Below are 21,423 nucleotides of genomic sequence, written 5' to 3'. Positions count from 1 at the left end.
ATGACGATAAGTCTAAGCAAAAAAAAAAAAAAAAAGATTAATTTGCAGATATTTTGAACATATTCTGAATATTTTTCTTTGATACATATTAAAGTACATACTACATCTTTTTTATCTATAATTTCTGTCAAACGTAAATAAAAAATTAGAGCGGGCTTAGTAAAGGTTAATCAGTATCTAGAGTTTTTTCATCCTTTATTTCTAAAACGTATTACTGACTGTTTCATGTCCAAAGAAAATACTGCTAAGGATCTTTTGTAATCTCAGCAGGGTGTTTGATTGTATCAATTATAAAATACGGACAACAAATGGCACAATAGTGGTAACTGTAAAACTGGCGTTTATTCAGTGATACAGAAAGCAAGGCAAATTACTACAAGACAAACAACAGCTCATTTGTACCCCATAACGGCAGTTTCTCCTATGCTTGTATTTCTGTTGGATATTCTTTGGTCTTAAAAGGTACCTATAAAAAATTTGGCAATGATTCTTCAACAACTACTCATATATAAACATTAAGTTGGAAAATGTACAGCGGTTTGAAGCTCTTATACTAGTGGCCAAAATTCTGAAAATTTTACAAAAACTTTAGTTTTGTTATCAGCATTTCTCTTCTTCACAAGACTTATGTTATTTTCTATAATTTTATTGCATCGTTTTATGCTTTAATATATAACATCTATTTTAAGAGGAAAAACCCACTAAAAATTTAAAAATAAATAAAACAACAGCGGTTAGCTATTAGTAGATATATTAAAAAAATGGTACAATGGTCATTATCAAGAAAATTAGTATTTGGTGGAATAACCTTTGTTTTTAAGGACAGACTTGATTCTGCGAGGCATGGAGTTCACGAGACAAGCAAAATCTTCTGATGTGATAACTCTAAACCAGTTTTGAATAATGGCTTCTATCAGTTCTGTCCCGTTACTTGGGTTTCGGCGTGATACTAACACTTTCAGCCTTGACCATAAATTTTCTATTGGATTTAGGTCATGACTATTTCCAGGTCAAGGAGGATAGTTATGTCATGGTTTCTCAATCATTCCATGGAAGTCTTAGCCGTATGGCAAGGCGCTCCATTCTGCTGGAAGATGCATTGTTGAGCATCCCCTTTGGCTTGCAGTATCTCTTCCTAATATTTTTTGTATTAATATTGCCCTTTATTACTGCTTTATAACTCCATTAGTGGTCATACAAGCCCATACCATGACACTCACAGGATGCTTCACAGTGACCGTAATACACTGGGGCAAAAGGTCTTTCCGTTCGAATCGAAAAACATGGTCGATGGTTTTACAAGGAACATCTAATGTGGAAGTGATCCACTGGCGATCTACATCCTTACTACTATTAGAACTACTATTTAGTAGTTCCTCCGAATTTAGAGCTCATTTTTTAATACTAGGATCAAAAAATTCCCACAACTTACCAGATCATCTGCCCAAGAGTTTCTATACTTCTAAAATTCAGGCTGCCACTTTCGCCAAATTTACCGTTTTCAAATATTTTTATTTTCTGCCTTCACCGCTGTTGTGGGCTTCATGTGTAACCCTAGACAAATCTCTCTCAGCGACTCTTTTATCCGTGCTACACCCGGTGTAGAGCTCAATCCAAAACCAATGCGGTACAATTGTTGGAAATGCTTACATGATGCACTAAATTCAAAATATTATGTGTGGTTTCTTTCTTTATGCAATACAATGTCTTGATATAACTTAATTTTTAAATATATGTACAATAGAGATTAGTTAAGAGATAAATTATTACTAAGGTTAAAGCAAAATTATAAAAAAGGTACCTCAAGATCAAGGTATCCTTAATGTTTCCCACATTATTCCGTTCTAAAATATACATAATACCGAGAATTAAACTAACAATCTCTAACTATCTTTGATTGTCATCGTAGTTTATCAATTATTTACCTGTTTACGTCCAAAAACCGCGATCTTCGACATGCTAGCAACCTTGTACGTGTAGTTTTTAAAAGATTTTACCAAAGAAAGTATCTCGAACGTTTTAAATATGTCTCTGAATAAAAGTGAAATTAGGATCAGGAATGAAACAATTCCTTGGTTGTATGCTATAGATTACGAAGATGCTAATTGGGTTATTACTAGCTCTTTCATGATATTTACCATGCAGACGGGTAAGATGATTCATCTGGTATTACTTTTAATATTAGTTTTATTACTATACGTATTTATCGTCACAGTAACTACGTACAAAATCTAGTCTGTATAACTTATACTTATACTTATACCAGAGTACGAACGTAATGAGAGACAAAATATGGTTCTTTTGAAAATTATATATAATCTATTTTATTTAATAGGAATAATTTCCTAATAACAGTTTCCGAGATGAAATTTTCTATTACAAATATAAATCTCTATTATTTCCTAGATTTCCTCTTGTCGACAGTATCAAAGTATATAAAATTTCTCTCCCAATGTAAACTTTTATTTTTTTTACTCTCTATTTAAAATTTTGCTAGTTTTTCTTATGTGTATCTTCAAGTTTTTTTTCATTTTTCATTTGTTAAGATATTTTTCTGTTTGGTTTTCGTCATTTCTTGGAGTGGTTGTGTTCATCGATCATTGTTTTTATTTTTTTAAAGAAACGAAAACAAATAACAAGGTCTCAGTATTGGGCTTATCTAGCTCGTGCAGCTTTAAAGATTATTAATTTCATACAGGACTTCGTTTTTTGTTCAACCTTACCTACAAATTTTTTCTCATTTATTTATGTTGTGTATGCTGTTTGGCTTATATAATTTCCTAGAGTGATTTTGTTCACCAATCTTTGAAAATTAATTTTTTTTATTTAATTTAACGTGCTTGTGACAGCTTCGGCCATTAGCACGAGGCACCGTGGATACAATTATATATAAGGTACAATTACATATTATAATATACTATAGTTATATATTATTTAGTAAGTTTTCTAGCTTCAGGAACTGGATAGCTGTGATGACTTGACTCTGGTTCTTATTTAATTGAAAATAACTGATATATTTTTGTACACACTTCGGAGAGAGTTGCCAATATTGTACCACTTAACATATTTCGAATTTTTTTTTTTTATTAATGGCTTTGGCTTGAAACCTTTAGCCACGTAATTACATATATATATATATATATATATATATATATATATATATATATATATACATATATATATATATATATATATATATATATATATATATATGTATATATATATATATATATTAGTATTCATTCATACAGGATTGTACAAGGAGGACACTTTTCACGCTCAGGGATTCATCAGAGCGGCTTTATTGTAACAAACAAGACATAAACCACGGTTAGGTAGGTGAGCAACATATATGGTAAACATACAAAGGAAATATTCACGCATACAATCAATTTTATACTCATACCTTTAATTTAATTTTTTCAAGAAATATCATAATTATTTTAAATATTTTTATATTGTCTTCACTTAATAGAAAATTTACGTTTAATGGTGTACTTAAACCCTCTTTTATCAATTCTTTTAGCAGCCACGTACTTGTGTTACGATGTAGGGGGCAGTTGAAGAATATGTGATTTAAATTAGCTATACTAGTCCCACACTCACATCGGTCTGTTGGGAGACCTCCTATTTTGTGTAGATGTTTCGGAAAACATCCATGATTTACTTTTAATCTTAAGACAGTTGACACTGTGTTTCTGCTTAGTGTGACATCTTTGTAAAATTGTTTTACATCTACTGTTGGTTGTAATTTGTATAAATTAGTGCCCCTGCTTTCACCAAACTGAATCCATTGTCTGTCCCATTTAAATTTAATATGTTTTTTGATATAGGCAAGTAGGTCACATGTGTTAAATTCTTCTATCACCATATGTGGGTGCTGTAATAGATTTTTAGCTATAGAATCAGCAATAGTATTGCCAACAAAATCTGAGTTTCCCTTAACTCATAGAAATTTAGTACCATATGGATCTGATAGTTTTAGTAACTGTTGAAAAATTTCTAATATGAATATATTGCTATTTATTGTGAATTTAAAGTTTTGCAAGGAGTGTAATACTGACAGTGAATCACTGCATATGACAATTTTGTTCCACTGGTTTTCAAAGCACAATTCAAGGGCTTTGTATATAGCACATGCTTCAGCAGAAAAAATGCTGGATTGATTATTTAAAATAAATGATTTTTTAATCTTCGTTTTTGGTATAAAGTAAGCACTGGTTGTACATGTTGGTGATTTTGACCCGTCTGTATAGATCACAATATGATCTGAATAACCACTTAAGATTTCTTTAAGAGTCTTCTTCTTTCAGTGCCTATTCGTTCCGAATATTGGCAATTATTCTGGCTATAATTATTTTATTGACTGATGCTTTAAATAGATTCGTTGTTGTTGTGGAGAACCATTTCCTCAGGTTCTTCAACCATGATATTCTCCTTCTCCCAATTCCTCGCTTTCCGAATACTTTACCCTGTAGGATTACCTTCAGTAATCTGTATTTAGTGCTGTTTCTCATTATATGTCCGAGATATTCCAACTTTCTCCTTTTAATGGTATACATCACCTCTCTTTCTACTCTTCTTTAAGAGTAGTGTAGCAAAATTCATTTTGGTATTTAGGGATAATAATATTTGTAGCTAGAACACTTGTTAGATGTGGTATATCCAACGATTCCCAGATAACATTACAAGGGGAATTTATTAACTTCAGTTCGTTGCAAGTTATAATTGCTCTTGCAAGTGGTGGAGAGTTTTTTTTAATGAAGTATGTAGATGTTAAATCAGCTGTATTTAATTTATTAATTATTTTTGCATTATAAGTGCCACGATAATGTTGGTTTAGGAAATATTTGCTTGCCAGATATTCTCTGCGCAATGAGAGTGGGTTTTCAGATGCTAGAGCTAGGGTGGCTTTATTTGGAGTGCTTTTCATCAATCCTAACACAATCTTTAGAGCTTTAAATTGGATTCTATCAAGTTTACGTAAATTGGTTATGCTAGCTGACCCATATACCACACAACAGTAATCTATTATAGATCTTATATAGGCTCTATAAAAATTCAATGCAATGTTTTGATCTGCACCCCACGATCTCTTACACACCATTTTAAGAAAATTAATACCTTTTTCGCAGCGACCAATTATATAATTAATATGTTGAGTCCAAAGCAATTTTCTGTCAAGTACGACACCAAGATATCTAAATTCCGAAACAATTGGAATATCATTGCCATGTAAGGTTACAGCGTGATAGGGTGTTTTTCTTGAGAAAAATACTACGGCACATTTCAAATTTTAATTTGAATAATATACGTCATATTTAAATGAACGATGCATTAGGTTAAATAATAAAGATTTACATTCAAGATAATTTTTGTAATTTGATATATATATGATTTTACTGTTAAAAAGGTATGCTTTCTTGATAGGTTGTAAGTTGTACAATTTAGAAAACTAGTTGTGTTTATTGTACTATGGGTTTCCTTAATTGTACCCGTGGTAACCTATAGAGGGATCAGTGTATAGTAAAATAAATTTTAGTGGGAATACTGTTAATCAATTTTTGTTTAATACAATTTATTTTCCAATACCAGAAATTATTCAATTTGAACGTACATAATATTTTTATTTACATTCAAAGCAAGAAAAAGTTTCGGTTCCAGGTTGGATTCCTGCATAAAGTTCGTGGCTCCATGAACGGCATTTGGTGCATTGGATCATGTCTTCAACTCTTTTTTCTTCGCAAATTGAACCAACCACTTATCAACACACATCTCTGTAACAACATAGGTTGTTTTGTGCTTGACGCGACATTTAGAAGAACCGAATTTGTGGATTTTCACATTTCTTTTTTGCTAAGTTTTTCTTGGAAGCTTCTTTGTTCCTTTTAAGACTAGTTTTATTTTTGGAGCACTTACAAGTTTCTTAGACAATTTCGTTTAACATTCCCCAATTTTATTTTTATTTGTCTTATCTGTTCCTGCACTAGCTAATTCTAATTAATTTTTATAGAGACTTCTCGTCAAAACGATTGCCTTCTTGGATTTTGGATGAAGCTTCAGAATCAGGGAAATTGAATCAATTAAAATGTTTTGGGCTTGCTTCACGAGTTTTTGTAGTAGGCCTAGTGGGTATAGTGGTCGTAGCTAAACTCTCTTTAGGGCTAGATAGTTCAGGCCAGATTATGTTCCTGGTTCCTTGTTTCTCTCATTAGACTTTTCATTTTCACCATCTTCCCGAGTTTCACTACCTTCATGGTCATGGCCTTAAATTTTCAGCCGCACAAAAGTCATGATCTTTGAAGACCACGTGATCAACAGGCCATACTCCACTAGTTTGGAAACCATTGACTGCAATTTCAATGCTTGCTGCTCTTCCATAAGCTTCAGAGGTCAAGCCAGCTACGTGAAATTGTGTATCAAATAATCTAGGGTTAAAACGAAGCCATTTTTCAACTGATTAAGTGTACTAACCTTTGAAAGGCTTAAAGAATGATCTATCCAAAGGCTGCACGCGATTAAAAATATGCCCAGGCAATTGTAGCATTGTTACACTGTGCTCTTTAGCACGTAAAATTGCTTCTAGATTCTTGGAGTGCGTTGTATGCCCATTTAGTACCAACAGAACTTTTTTTCTGATGTTGGGTTTAGAGAATCAATAAAATGCTATAGCCATTTTACACAGGGATTACTAATCATGTAGCTTGATTCTGATATCTCGACTATACTCCCTGGTGAAGCACCAACCCTCAAATTATTGTTCATACGCATACTCTTAAATCTAAGTATAGGTGGAACGTAAATTCCTGAACCACTCGCACAGCAAAAACTGTCGTGTTGACTCCACGTTCTCCACTGGAAACTGACTCAACTTGATTTTTACCTTTTTGCGCGAGAACTCTTTGGCATTTGCTCTGCACAGTGCTTGAATATGCAAGTTACATCAATATTATTCACATCAACAACTTTTTCCAGAAGGTCGAAAAAGACGTAAACATTCCTTTAACTGAGTCCTTTTGTGCGCATTATGGAACTTGCTTTAGGTTCTCTCTGTGAGATTATGGCCTTGGCCTTATGACGAGCTTTGAAAGAATAAAATTACTTCTTTTCTGCCATTTGGGATTCTATATTAAAATTATGTGGTGTTTGATTTCTCTCGACGATTTGAAATCAAGCAAGCCGTCGAACATTATTGATCGTGAGCAATCCTGCCTCTACGAAAAGCATTCGTTTCTTCATTTGCCTTGACATTGGTTCCCTTAAGTTGACGAAGCAAGCTAGGCTTAGGGACTCCATACTGCCTGCAGCATTCATTTTATCCCATATCTCCATTACGAAATGTTTGAAGAGCCTGGCTCATGTCCACATTTCAAGTCCCATAGTTTCCTTTGGGCATCTAAAACACACAATAACGGTGTGTGTTTTTTATTTAATTGATGGATTCGACCGTTACTTGATGGAAATTTATTTTATGTAACAATAAAACACTGAAAACTTTGTTTTCAAGTTTGAGAAAGGCAATCAGCCGAAACAGCTGTAGTGATAATAATTTAAAATAAAAATTTGTGGAAGTTTTGAAAACAAAGTTTTCAGTGTTTTATTGTTTTTTATTTATTTATTTATTTTTAAAAATAAGTAGGTAAGTGGGTATAAATACCCAATGGTATCAAAAATTGTACCTGTACAATATAGGCAACTCAGCGTGGTACAATGTAGGAAACTTGTACTATATGTAAAGAAACTACGATTCCTAACCTAAAAGCCCGGCAAAGGGAAATATGTCAGTTTTACACACCTAATTACATGCTTTTCTTGTATTTATGAATCAAAATGGTTTGCTCATACCTTTACAGATGCTTCAACTTTACATATGGAACTAGAAAACTATACTGAAATACCATGAAATACAAAAAATTCGATAAAACAAAATCAACAAATATGAACGATGTAAAACTTCAGCACTCAACAGCAATAACAGATAATTTTTATAGTTCGCTTTTGATTTCAGGCTTTGGGATGCTGGAATCTGGGTGTGTTTCCATCAAAAATGAAGTAAATATAATGATGAAAAATGTTGTCGACATCGTACTAGGAGGTATGTATACACAAGCTCTACGAGTACTTTTTGTTTTTTTTTATTTCTGTTTTGTTTATTCTGTTTAGTTCTTTATATTTATTATATTGTCCTTGCATATGTAATATGTAATATTGTATATTTTGCTTTCTCTTTGCTACGTATTCATCATCATGATTCTGGCTTTATAACCCTACTCAATAATTTCTCTCCTTCGTCCATATCCATCGCCTTTCTTTCGTATTCAAATATTTCTCATGTCTTCATCAATATTATCAAAGCACATTTTTCTGGGTTTTCCTCTCTTTCTCTGACCAATGGGTCTATTAAGGAGCGTTTTTCTAGCTAGGTTATTTTGTTCTATCCGTCTATTCTATAAAGTTTGAAGTTTCATCGTCTTCTCCACACTCCATTGTCATTCACTGCTCCACAGATTCGCCTTGGTACTTTTCTTTCGAAATATCCTAACATGTTTTCATTACTTTTTGTTAGAGTCCAGGTCTCTGATCCATATGTTAGGACTGGGCGTATTATTGTTTTGTAGAGTTTGTAAAGGAGGAGATTGAGTCCAAAATAGCATATGTTGCTGGTGCAAATTCTGCAGTTTATCTCTGTGGTAGTATTATTTTCAGTATTAAGTGTTATAAGTTATAGGAATAAAGTGTACCAAAGTGTGTTTACCAATGACGCTGAAAAAATATTTGTTCACTTTATGAGGCTTTATGAAACAGAAAATAAGCAGCAAGAAAGAAATAGGACAATGAATTCAACAAATTAAAATTGTAGTTATTGAAATATATGTACATGCATTATATAATGAGGCAGAGGAGAATAAATAAATCTACAGGGTACCTCGGAACGAAGCCAAATGGATCAAGGTAGAAACAACAACAATCCTGAAAAAAGTTTATTTATCACATTAAAAATTTCAGTTTTATCATATGATGTTAAATGCGTATGGGTTAAGGGATATTCAGACATTGGCTAATAGTATTGCAGATTCAATCCATCTCCAGTTAAGCACACACATATATTGATTGAAGAATTTAATACATGTGATATGATCTCATTGCATATATGAAACAGCATATTAAATTTAAATGGGATAGCCGTTGGATTCTAACAACTAGGAAGAGACTTGGGTTCTATAACTAAGGACAACTTCTAACAAGACGTTGGGTTCTAATAACATCAGAAATTAGAGCCGCCATAAAACAAATGAAAAATGGGAAAACACCAGGAGAAGATAAAATTACTTCAGAGATGCTAAAAATGGGAGGCACTGCATTAGAAGAGGCAATGAGAGCATTACTGAATAAATGCCTATTGGAAGGATAAATACTAAAAGCATGGAAAAATGGGGAAGTTATTCTACTCCATAAAAAAGGGGATAATAATAACAAATAGATTGACAGCTAAGCTAGATGCACACCAACCAGTGGAGCAAGCAGGCTTTCGTAAGGGATTTAGCACTATCGATCACTTGCAAATAATCCGGACAGTTATTGAAAAAACAATAGAGTACAACAAACCACTACATCTGGCATTTGTCGATTATCATAAAGCATCTGACAGTATCGAGACATGGGCTTTCTTAACAGCATTGGACGACGCCAGAGTAGATTCAGGATATGCTGCCCTCCTTAAGAATATATACGATGATGCTACTTTTCACGTAAAAATAGATGATGATCTGGAAACTATGAAAATAGACCTTGGCAAAGGTGTGAGACAAGGCGACAGCATCTCACCCAAACAAAGTTATTTACTTTGGCATTAGAAAATGTCTTCAAAAAACTAAATTGGGGCGAAAAGGCATTAAAAATAGATAGGTATACCTTAACCATTTGCGTTTCGAAGACGACATAGTACTAACAAGCACAGATATCGATGAACTAAAATCGATGTTACAAGATTTAAATCACAAATCGAATCAAATAGAATTAAAAATGAATCTCGACACAACAAAGATATAAAGCAACAGCCTACAAAACATAACGATAGATAACATCAATATAGAAAAGGTAGAACAATATATATATCTAGGACATGCAATTAAAAACGAAAAGGAAAATCAAACCCTAGAAATTAAAAGAAGGACACAATTGTCATGGGCTGCTTTTGGTAAGTTGAGCTTCATTTTAAAAGACAGAAAAATCCCAATACACTTAAAACAAAAAACCTATGACACTTGTATACTACCAGTTGCAACTTATGGATTGGAAACTATGGCAATAACAAGAAAAATGGCAGAACAATTAAGAGTAACTCAACGGGCCATGAAGAGGGCCATGTTAAATATAAGAATCAGAGACAAAAGTAACCGACATCATGGAAAAAATAGCGACATTGAGATGGCAATGGGTAGCACATGTAGCAAGACACCAACAGATGGTCCAATAAAGTGACATTCTGAAGACCTCGAGAAACAAAAAGAAGCGTGGGAAGACCCAAAAAAAGATGGATAGACTATATAACAGCTGTAGCTGGAAAGCAGTGGATAAGAATGGCAAAAGATAGAACAGCGTGGAAGCAATTGGAGGAGGCCTATGTCCAACAATGAATAAATGAAGGCTGAAGAAGCAGAAGAAGACGTTGGATTCAGTTCGGTGAAACTACAGGTACTAATTTGTTTAAAATACAACCAAGAGTGCCTGCGAACCAATTTTACAAAGTTGTTGCACTAAGTAGAAATACAGTGTCTACCATTCTAAGATTAAAAGTAGATCATTGATATTTTCCGAAGCATCAACATAAAATCGGACTTCTCTCAACAGACAGATGTGAGTGTGGAACTAGTATAGCTGATCTAAATCACATGTTCTTTAACTGTCCCTTATATGTCAATACAAGTACGTGGCTGCTTAAACAATTGCCGAAAGTAGGTTTAAAGACGCCATTAAACTAAAATGTACTATTAAATGCAGGTAATTCAAAAATTTTTAAATTGATTGTGGTATTTCTGCAAAAAATTAACTTAAAGGTGTGAACGAAAAATGTTATCGTTTAAATAGATATTTCTTTTGTATGTATACCTATTTGTTGCCCACCGATCTTACCATGGTTTATGTCTTCTGTGTTATAATGAAGTCGCTCTGATGAACCTCTGAGCCTACAAAGGGTCTTCCCTGTACAATCCTGAATGAGTGAATACTAATATTTGTATGTAATTACGTGGCTAAAGATTATATAGCAAGGTTAAAATACAAAAAGGATTGAAAATTATTTATACGAAAAACAAACTTTTGCTTAGAAAGCAATGCTAATAAAAAAATAATAAGAAGAAATAATAGTTATTATCAATTTTATTTTAATATTTACTATTTTATTTATTATCTTTAGGTTTAACATACTGGATGTTTGGTTACGCCCTCTCGTTTGGCAGAAGCGAGTACAACAACGGATTCATAGCTCTCGGTGACTTTTTCATCGATCCTACGGTTCGGGATCCTTTGAAGGGATCGATATACACAGCATTTATTTTCCAATTGTCATTTGCTACTACTGCGACTACTATAGTTAGTGGAGCTATGGCCGAAAGGTAAGAAATAATTTTTAACCATTACAATATTAAAAAAGTGCTGTAGTACTCCTATATATGAGCCCCTTCCTATGCCAATTGGCCCAACGTTAGATTGAAAATAAAATTAAATTTTGGAGAACAAAAACAAAAGTCCAGCGTAAACTTTAAAAGTTTTAATCGATCGAACCACATTTTTCAATTTCCATAAATAGAAAATATTTTTTTAAATTAATGAAAACTCTTAATAAAACAGAATAACCACAAATGCATAAATTGTAAAAAAATGCAAAAAATGCATAAATTATGTAATATTAACAACACAATTTTACCACTGAGTGACATCCTTTTGATTTTTAGTTACATCCAAAATTCTTTGAGACATGGTTTTTATCAAATTCTGTTAAAATTCTGGTGTAACTGAATTCCATATTTCTTGCATTTTTTGCTTTAATTCGTTGACTGACCTGGCAGAATGTTTCCTTAGTACTTTCTTTATTTCTCGCCACAAAGTTTCGGTCAGGATCAAGTCCAGACTGTTAAAAACGTTCCAAATTTGTATAGCATGATCTTTCATCCATTTTATTGATTGCCATACTCTTTTTTGAAAGAGTATGGAGTAGAATTATATCACCAGAAGACCAAATCTTCCGGTGATATTAATGTTTGTTCCTTAATCGGTAAAAACAATTCCTTTAAAATCTTGAAAACATGATATATATTTCTTACACTATATCGTGACAATTGCACAATATTTGCGATTTCTGAATTGGATTTTCTAGAAATAAAAAATCTAATGTTGAATGAATAAATTGTCTCATAGATAATCTTATCTCGACCTATAATAAAACTCACAAACAGCAATAAGCTTTACAATAGCACAAAATCTATTTGACATTAATTATTGATAATTATTTTGATGTCATTTTCCCATAGCTTTCTCTGATTTTAAGGTAATTTAAAAAAATTAACGTAAAAAAGTTTATTTATTTATTAAACTTAATTTAAACTTTATATATGTTTAAACGGTTTACAACGTTCTTCGGCGTCTTCCGATTTCCAATCTCCATCTCATTCTATCGTTCTATAGATCGTCCTCCAGTTCTCTTTCCTTGATTTCTTTATCAACTCCTTCTCTACAACTTCTTCTAGGCCTTCCTGGTCTCCGCCTACCTCTTGGTTGCCATTCAAGAATTTGTCTTGATATTATATTCTCCGGCATTCTCCTTACGTGTGCGTACCATCTGAGTTGTATCGTTTTGATGTCATCAACAATATTATGTGTAATCCCCATGATTTCTCGGACTCTCTCGTTTGTTATTCTGTCGCGTCTGGAGATTCCCGCCGAGCGGCGCCAGAGGTCCATTTCTGTTGCTCTAAGCATTTTCTCTGTTCTGTCTTTTAGGGGCCACACTTCTCATCCATATGTTGTGATACTTTTTATTATGGTGTTGTATATTATTTTTTTATTTTCCTTAGAGATGTTTTTATTCCACAGTACGCTGTTCAGTAAGGCTATGCCTTTTCTCCCCTGTGTATTTCGTTCCTGCTTTTAATTTTCCATCCTGGGTGATCTTGTGATCTTTACTCCTAGGTATTTGTAGTCGTCACATAATTTGATCCCTTGATTTTCCTTTACGAGAAGGTTATGTTGAGAAGGTTACTTTAAACTTTAAATGTGGCTTATTCCCATTAAAATAATAATTACTTTATTAGATTTAAACAAAAACACATCAAAATATGTCAATTTTTAAGTTTACATTTGCATTAAATTTGGAGAAAATTTAATTTATCTCATAAGCTCGTTACAGTGAAATTTAGTAAACGTGAGCGGGCGTGAACGGGAAGGGAACACACTCATGCATTCCTACAATGAAGATGACCTCAGTATAAACTACTTAAACAAGAATTTGTTGTAAATTTATGTTGGCCATTTTAATTTTTCTGTATAGAATTCAGTTGGCGATCACGATTAATTTTTCATCTGGTTATTTGTTCAAAATGGTTATTTAAAGAAAATTGTTTTAGATGTAATTTCAAAGCATACTGCGTGTTTAGCTTTCTAAACACAGTCATCTATTGTATTCCTGCTGGATGGGTTTGGGGAGAACACGGCTTCCTTAAAAATTTAGGAGCAGTAGATATTGCTGGATCCGGTGCTGTACATCTCATAGGTAAGTTAAAATACGTTATACTTGCTTATACATTAATGTAGAGCACTGTTTTGGAGGCCTTCAATAAGCATTATAATGTGACAGTCAAGCGACAAGCCATTAACTGGTCATATGGCATTTTTAAAGATTTTTTCTTTCAGTTTCATCTAAACCTTTCTGTTACACAATACAACACTCGCCTCCTTCTACTTCATCCGTCATCATTCAATCTTCGTTTGTCCATTGCTGAACATAGATCTTGCTCATCATTTTCCATCTTGCATCCAATTCCTGTGGCAACGTTTTAAATTGTCAGTCCAACGTGTTGGTGGACGACTTCAGCTTTGGTAGGCATAATCTCTTGGTCTCTATTCCACTATCCGCTTTGTCTATCTATTTTCTGTCACTCGTGCCACGTGACCTGACCTGTTCCACTTTAGTGTTGCTATTTTCTCTACAGCATAAGCCACTTCTGATCCTCTGTCGTAGCTGGCGGTTTGAGACCGAGTCGCGCATTAAAATACCCAACATAGCACGCTCCATCACACTGTTTAAAGATTTTTCTTTTAAGACATATTGGTATATCGGATGATTTGAAAACATGGTTAAATTTGCCAAAGGCTTCCTAAGTCAGACTTATACGACAAACAAACTTAACGGTTTGGTTTTCTTTTCCTATGTGAATATCGTTATCTAGGTATTTATAGGCCATTACCTGGTCTATGTATCTTATTCCTTCGCATATATCTTTGCTGATTACAAGATTTGTCATCATCTGGGTTTCAGATATATTTATTTTCAATCCCCCTTCTAGCGAACAAAGGTAGAGCTAATTTAAAAGTTCTTTGGAGTGATATATTCTGTCAGCTATTAGAAGAATACCATATGCAAACTTCAGGTGGCTAAGCTTCTCTACATTTATGTTTATGCCTTTGTCGATCAGTTTTGGCATTTTACATATTATTCCATAAGTGTAGTGAACAGTTTCGGTGATATGGTGTCTCCCTGATGTACAGATGTTGGATTGTCATCATCTACTTCATTCGTCCAACCCTAATTCTACTGCATGCATCTCCATCTATTTCCCCATGACTCTGTAATACTGATTCTAGGTACTTAAAACCATTACTTTTTCCAATAATTTCACCATCCAAATACATCATTCTATTTGTACTTCATCTTCAAATGAACATTCCAAATACTCTGTTTTTGTCCTACAAGCTGTAAATCTTTATCCTCAAGAGCTTGTCTTAACTGTTTCAGTTTTTATAACCATTTATATAGTTGGATTGGTAATCTACCAACGTACTACTATACGTATTTTGTTTCTGGCTAGTTTTTTAACTCTCTCTTCAACATTAAGAATCGCTGGTTGCTTCGCATCCCTGCCATGTTTCGCCTGTTTTTCTTATCTAATCACTTTATTTCTCAAGTTTTTCTTGTTCATCTTCTGTATTAAATACCTTTTCTTCCATTCTCTCTCTCTGGTAATTCTCAACTATGCTTCTAGTTCGTCGGGAAGCATTTTCGGTTGTCGTTGCATTCTTGCATTCATCAAAAAACCATTGGTTTTTCTTGAAATAATTTTGTACTCATCTCTCGTCTTTTATTGCTGTTCCAATAAATTCTTTTAATCTAGTCCAGGGTTCAAGCTAAAGATGTCCAGAAGTCCAGGGTTCAATTAATTATAGAGTTGTCGCTCCCCAGTGATGGGAACATCGGATAAACTAAAATGTACTGAGGAATTCTAATCACTGTTCTATACAACTATGGAAGTGATACCTTAGATTCTCATAGTGTTGGTTGATATCGTTTTCTGATCTATTGATTTGCTTTATAATTATTTTGTAAGCAAACGTTTTTGTCCAAGTAAATCGATTTCAATTTGATTATATATATAGTGTATTACTCTACATCAATGTAAAAATTACTATTAATATCTTCAGACATACCAAACTTTTTACAATTTTTGTTGTTCCTTAGGAGGTAGTGCAGCATTTGCAAGTGCTGTTATGCTGGGACCACGTCTAGGAAGATACGACAATGGTATAACACCGTTACCGTTGGGAAATCCTGTAAACGCTGTAATGGGTCTCTTTGTTCTTTGGTGGGGATGGTTGGCGTTTAATTCTGGAAGTACTTATGGTGTAAGTCATAAAATTTTTTACATGAATAAATAATTAACATCTCTTATTGCTACGGTGAGTTAAATTACTTCATTGCTCATATATATGAATTCATTATAAATGATTAATTATTAACTTGTTTTCATTTTAATTTTAACTTGGACTTAAACGAGTATAAAAGTGAAAATTGACATGAAATTGACGGGTTGATGAAGAGAACTTATTTATATAATTCTATGTATCGTTTTATGACTTCAGTCGGCTCTAATGCTGGTTTAAGTATTCAAAATTATTTGTAGAAACTGTGTAGATTGATATAAAGTAGGTGGGTCGAATACTGTAATATTACGTGATTCAAAATATTATTTGTAATTTAATAGTCAACTGAAAACTATGTTGTAATAACTTATTTGCTCAAACGGGAACACTAAGAGTTATTAAATTAAAGGGTTGTATGCCATATGAACAGGCAGGTTTTAGAAAAGGCTATTAAACTTCCGATCACCTGTTAACCACAAAAATATTAATAGAAAAATGTAACGAATACAAGTTTCCAGTTTTCCTAGCATTTGTAGACTACGAAAAAGCTTTCGATACCATAGAACACACGGCCGTAATAAACGCAATGCAAACTTGTAGAATAGACAGCAGATATATTAATTTAATAAAAGAAACTATGAACCAAGCTACAGCTACATACTACCTAAATGAAAATGAACACACGAACCCTGTACCATTAAAGGGGAGTCAAACAGGGAGATACTTTATCACCCAAACTGTTCACCTTAGTTTTGGAGGACATTTTTAAAAACCTAAATTGGAAATATAAGGAAATAAACATCAATGGCCGCTACCTCAGTAATCTACGATTTGCAGATGACATAATCCTGATAGCTACTGACCTACAAGAAATGCAAACCATGCTTTTAGAACTACATACCGAATCTTCTAAAATAGGACTGAAAATGAATTTAAACAAAACAAAAGTCATGCACTCCGAAGACACCGTGACAATAATAAACGATAAAGTTATAGAAAAAGTTAAAGAATATATATACTTAGGACAAAAATAATACTAAATAGGGAAATTCAAACTGACGAAATAAAAAGAAGAAGAAAGTTAGCTTGGGCAGCATTCGGTAAACTGAACTATATACTTAGAAATCAACAAATTCAATTACATCTTAGATCTAAAGTTTTTGATGCATGCATTATTCCGATATTAACTTATGCGGCACAAACATGGACAATCACAAAAAAGAATATGAATATACTTAGAGTCACTCAACACGCGATGGAAAGAGCAATGCTAGATATATCACTTAAGGACAAGAAAACAAACACATGGATAAGACAGAAAACCAAAGTCACCGATGTGGTGCAAAAATCATTAAAGTTGAAATGGGAATACGCTGGACATGTAGCTAGGAGCGATCTAAACAAATGGCACAGATCAATTTTAACCTTGAGACCATACCAACACAAAAGACCCAGAGGCAGACCTCCTATGAGATGGACAGATGATCTGAAAAGGACTGCCGGGAAAAATTGGCTACAAGTAGCGTACAATAAAAAATAATGGAAAGGAAGACTTGAAGCGGCTTATGTTCAGATGTGGACGTGAATGGCTAGACGAAGAAGAAGAAGAAGAAGAAGCCGGATATTAGATTGCAAAGATTTCTCTCCTAAAATTTTTTATAATCAAAACTTTAATGTGCTTTAGCACAAAAGTTAGTAAAAACAGCACAAAAGTTTTCTTCTCATTCAGCAATTTTGCCTAATAAGGTAAATAGTGACTATCTATCCATATACAATTCGCAAATGAAATTATTGTTGCCCTCAGCTCCACCGCAAGCTTCATGACACTATATACATTACATTTGCATTGCATTTACAGCAGCGTAGTGTGCCCAGCTTTTTAGGAAGAAAAAAATTTAAAGTTTAAAGCAGTAGATACATTCCACATCCTCTTCTTCTTGATCCACGTCATCTTCAGAATCAATAAATGGTATTTCTTGCTCAGACACTAATGAATCCGAAGAAACGACTTCTTTTTTCCTTTAATTTTTTACTTGAGTTCTTTGCGTAAATTATTGCCAGTGTTTATGTTTTCTTTCGTTTGCTTTAATTCTCTGCATGCATTAGAATGAAAGTTGATCACTTTCTTTACCCCACTTAAGGTTTTAGGGGATTGTGCTTCTTTAAAAGCTTTTTTATAAAGCGATCTAGTACTTAAAGTAGCTGTACCAGAGTTCTTTCGTTTAATTCCCGATGGACCAGGTAAAACACTCAAAGCCTTTAGGTCAGTTGGTTTTACAAAGTAGCTTATTTTATCAACTGTGGTAGTTATTCCACCAGGTTGTACAGAAACGTCATGTAAAATACTTTGTTTTGGTTTCTCAATACTATTTGGATATTTATGTTCATTGTTACTATTGTCATCAACAAGGAAAGTTTCTAACTTGCCATGGATTACAAATTCTTTGTCACGAAACATATCTATACCAAATGGCATAATGCCACATTTTCGAAAATCAGAAATTTCCATTGATGCTGTCCTTGAATATGCTTTTCCACACAAGCCAGCAATCTGCTACAAGGAAATTTTTCTTCCAGTTTAACCAGTTTTAGATTTGTTGGCAATAATGTGTCTTTAAAAACAACATAATAAAGGTTGTATCTTATGAGTTGAGTATGGAGGTAGGCATACTACAAAAATTTGCAGAGTTGATCTTTAGATGTGTCTGGATTTTCTTCCTTACAATAATATTCCAATGTAGCTTTCGGTAGATCTTCATCCTAGATTCCATTTCCTTATTCAGTGTAGCTGAAATTGTAAAGGCCATGTTTGCTTTATTCCATTGCTTTATTTTTTTAGGGGATATTCTGCAACAAAAACGTTCTTCAGTACAGATACATAAATACGTTTCTTATGTAGGATATCTAATATTGGGATTATTTATATGTCCGATATTAGGCACATTTCTAAATTGCAGGTTAGAAGTTTTCCATGATAAACAGACAAAGATTTCATTACTAAAATTACATAAAATATTTTCAGCACTAAAAATAGGTAAACTTGCATACTTGCAATAAACTTGTAAGTATGTTAAGATTGTTGATCATAATCTAGCCTTTTTAAATAATTACTTCTTGTTCCTTGACTCCACAACTATAAGTGAGTCTTGGCAGTGTTTACTATTTTCCTAGCTCTCGCCGGTATTTTGCAGCAATGTTACATTGATATACAATAGATCACTCGTTACTGCATCCTTCCATCTTTTTCTTGGATGATCAGCTGACCTTCTGCTATCAGGCCTTTCTCAAAAGGTTGTATTTAGTAAACTCTGTAAACTTGACTCCTCTTTGTTTTTGTTAGTTTTATAAGTTTTTTGGAGATAAGTCAATGATGAATGTTAGATTATATCTAGAACTGAAATTGGATATGGTTGGTGTCAATGCTTCTCTATATTATTTATGTCCTGAGGACTTATTCCACCATTCTATTATTTTAGTTATGGAATATTTCCATCGTAACTCATTAATACTCTCAGGATACGGTTAGGACAATGTCTAAGTTTTCCGTGCTTATCTTCTATGTATTTTCCTCTACCATTTAAAATGTGTTGTGTTTTCTAGTTCCCGATACATGTACCTGTTGGCAACTTAGAAGGGAATTACTGCGTATGTCCTGTTGCTCTTATTACACTGCATGCATACCTTTTTTTATCTTACATGTTTGTCCCTATGCCACCGAGGCATTCACTAATGTCAGTTTAACAACGCTATTGACCATTTTTGCTATTTATATTTTTAGCTAACTTGGTCTGAACAAATTTTGTATTATTTTTTGTCTTCTTCACATGTAAAGTAAATGTCAGTCTCTTATAAAGTGTCACTGCTAGATGTTTCATTTAATCATTTTATTTCAGTATCGAATATCTCGGCTTTTATGCATTTGGGTCTTATGTTCTTTTCTTAATTATTACAGCCTGATTCCTATCGGGATTGATGCTGATCTGATTTCCTTATACCCATTTCCTGCGACATACCCGTTACTATTTAATTGCTGCATTTGTTGATGCTATTGTCCTAATCCCAGTGTGGTTACCACTTAGTTTTTTCCAGCACGTATTTTAAAATCGCTATTCCACCTCTTTTCGGGTCTTTCTATTAGTCTCTTTTTGAGTTATTTCTTGTTTAAACTTTTTGTTGTAGCCAGATGGCTTAAAATGATATTTTTAAATGGTATAATTTGATTTGGTGTCTTCAATCGTAATTAACTATAATTTATCTTATATAACCAAAAATGTATTATTTGTTTCTTTAGTTAAGCGGGGAAAAATGGCAATATGCAGCTAAAGCGGCTGTGATGACTATGATCGCTACTTTTGGGGGAGGCACGATTAGCATTTTGTACACGATGATTAAGCTAAGGGGAAAAATTGACACAATTGACATTATAAATGGGATACTGGGATCGCTGGTTTCAATAACTGCAGGCTGTTTTCTGTATCAAGGTAAGAATAATATATCTTTCTTAGCTTACTCGTTTTTTATCTTTTTTTTTGGTCTTTAAACTTACCTTTGCCTGGTTTTGTCTTCATTATTTTTATGTTCACTTTTCATTTATTAAAACTTAGAAATTAAGATTAATGGAACACATATAACAAAGAAATATCGACTTCCTGATTAAGAACGTTAGTCGATGCAAGCTAGAGACAGAAAAACTCAGTCTGTTGAGTACCCAGATCACTACTACTGGTTGGGATAGGGGACGGTTTATTTATACCGTTGATGGTGACGTGGTTTCTTAACATATCGGTTTACTGGGAGTTGGCGCGAAGAAGGGCGGGTACATCATTACCTATCACAATAAAGGAATTAGTTCAGCTCTAAAATTGCATTCTTTCTATAAGAAATGGAAGGTCTTGATGATGATGTTTCTTTATTTCAAATTTGCCTTTATTCATTCTTAGTTAATTCCTTTATCACTTCTTCTTTATTGGCTTATTTTTCTTTTATTTCATAATATCAATAAAAATATATACCTTGTAATTTTTTTTTTAGTTGATCATTTTCCTGTTTAATTTTTCAATTTTTAACCATCTACATCACAAAAAATGATTAAAGAATAAGATAATGCAACGTACTAGTAATAATACTAAAATAACAAAAATTTTTTTATGAAATTAACTATAAAACATATAGGAAAATAGAAAAGAAAACATTTGGACAGAAACCGAAGAAGTTTTATAGGACCAAATCAAATGAAGAATGGAAAATGAATAGTGAGCCACAAGTAATAAATTTTTGAGTAAGATTTTAGCAAGTATTATAAGACTATAAAAAATAAAAAATAAAAAATTGGGAACTGCAAAGAGGGTGAACTACAAGATAAAAGGCAAAACGACGGAAAGTATCTAGTTAGATTCATAAAAGCTAAGAAGTTTAAAGAAGACACATAGATCGAAGTGAATCTAATTCCTTAATTAAAAATATTACCAGATTGGAGCAAAAAACAAAAAAAAAAAATAAAAATAAGAAGAA

At 33.1% G+C, this 21,423-nt stretch overlaps 1 protein-coding gene across 1 annotated transcript in view; it reads left to right on the top strand.

Annotated features, from left to right (window-relative positions):
* Positions 1-2,025: 2,025 nt before the first annotated feature.
* LOC140436151 (putative ammonium transporter 2) overlaps positions 2,026-21,423 on the top strand; it is a 29,440-nt gene continuing 10,042 nt past the window's right edge. Inside the window, exons 1-6 of the mRNA XM_072524859.1 lie at positions 2,026-2,149; positions 8,009-8,095; positions 11,417-11,615; positions 13,623-13,768; positions 15,731-15,894; positions 20,204-20,393. Of these exons, the coding sequence (XP_072380960.1) occupies positions 2,026-2,149; positions 8,009-8,095; positions 11,417-11,615; positions 13,623-13,768; positions 15,731-15,894; positions 20,204-20,393 (910 nt within the window). The remainder of the gene's footprint in view (positions 2,150-8,008; positions 8,096-11,416; positions 11,616-13,622; positions 13,769-15,730; positions 15,895-20,203; positions 20,394-21,423) is intronic.

Source organism: Diabrotica undecimpunctata, chromosome 3, assembly GCF_040954645.1.
Source record: "Diabrotica undecimpunctata isolate CICGRU chromosome 3, icDiaUnde3, whole genome shotgun sequence".
Taxonomy (NCBI): domain Eukaryota; kingdom Metazoa; phylum Arthropoda; class Insecta; order Coleoptera; family Chrysomelidae; genus Diabrotica; species Diabrotica undecimpunctata.
Note: the sequence above shows the minus strand (reverse complement) of the source record. Positions and strands in the feature narration are given on the sequence as shown.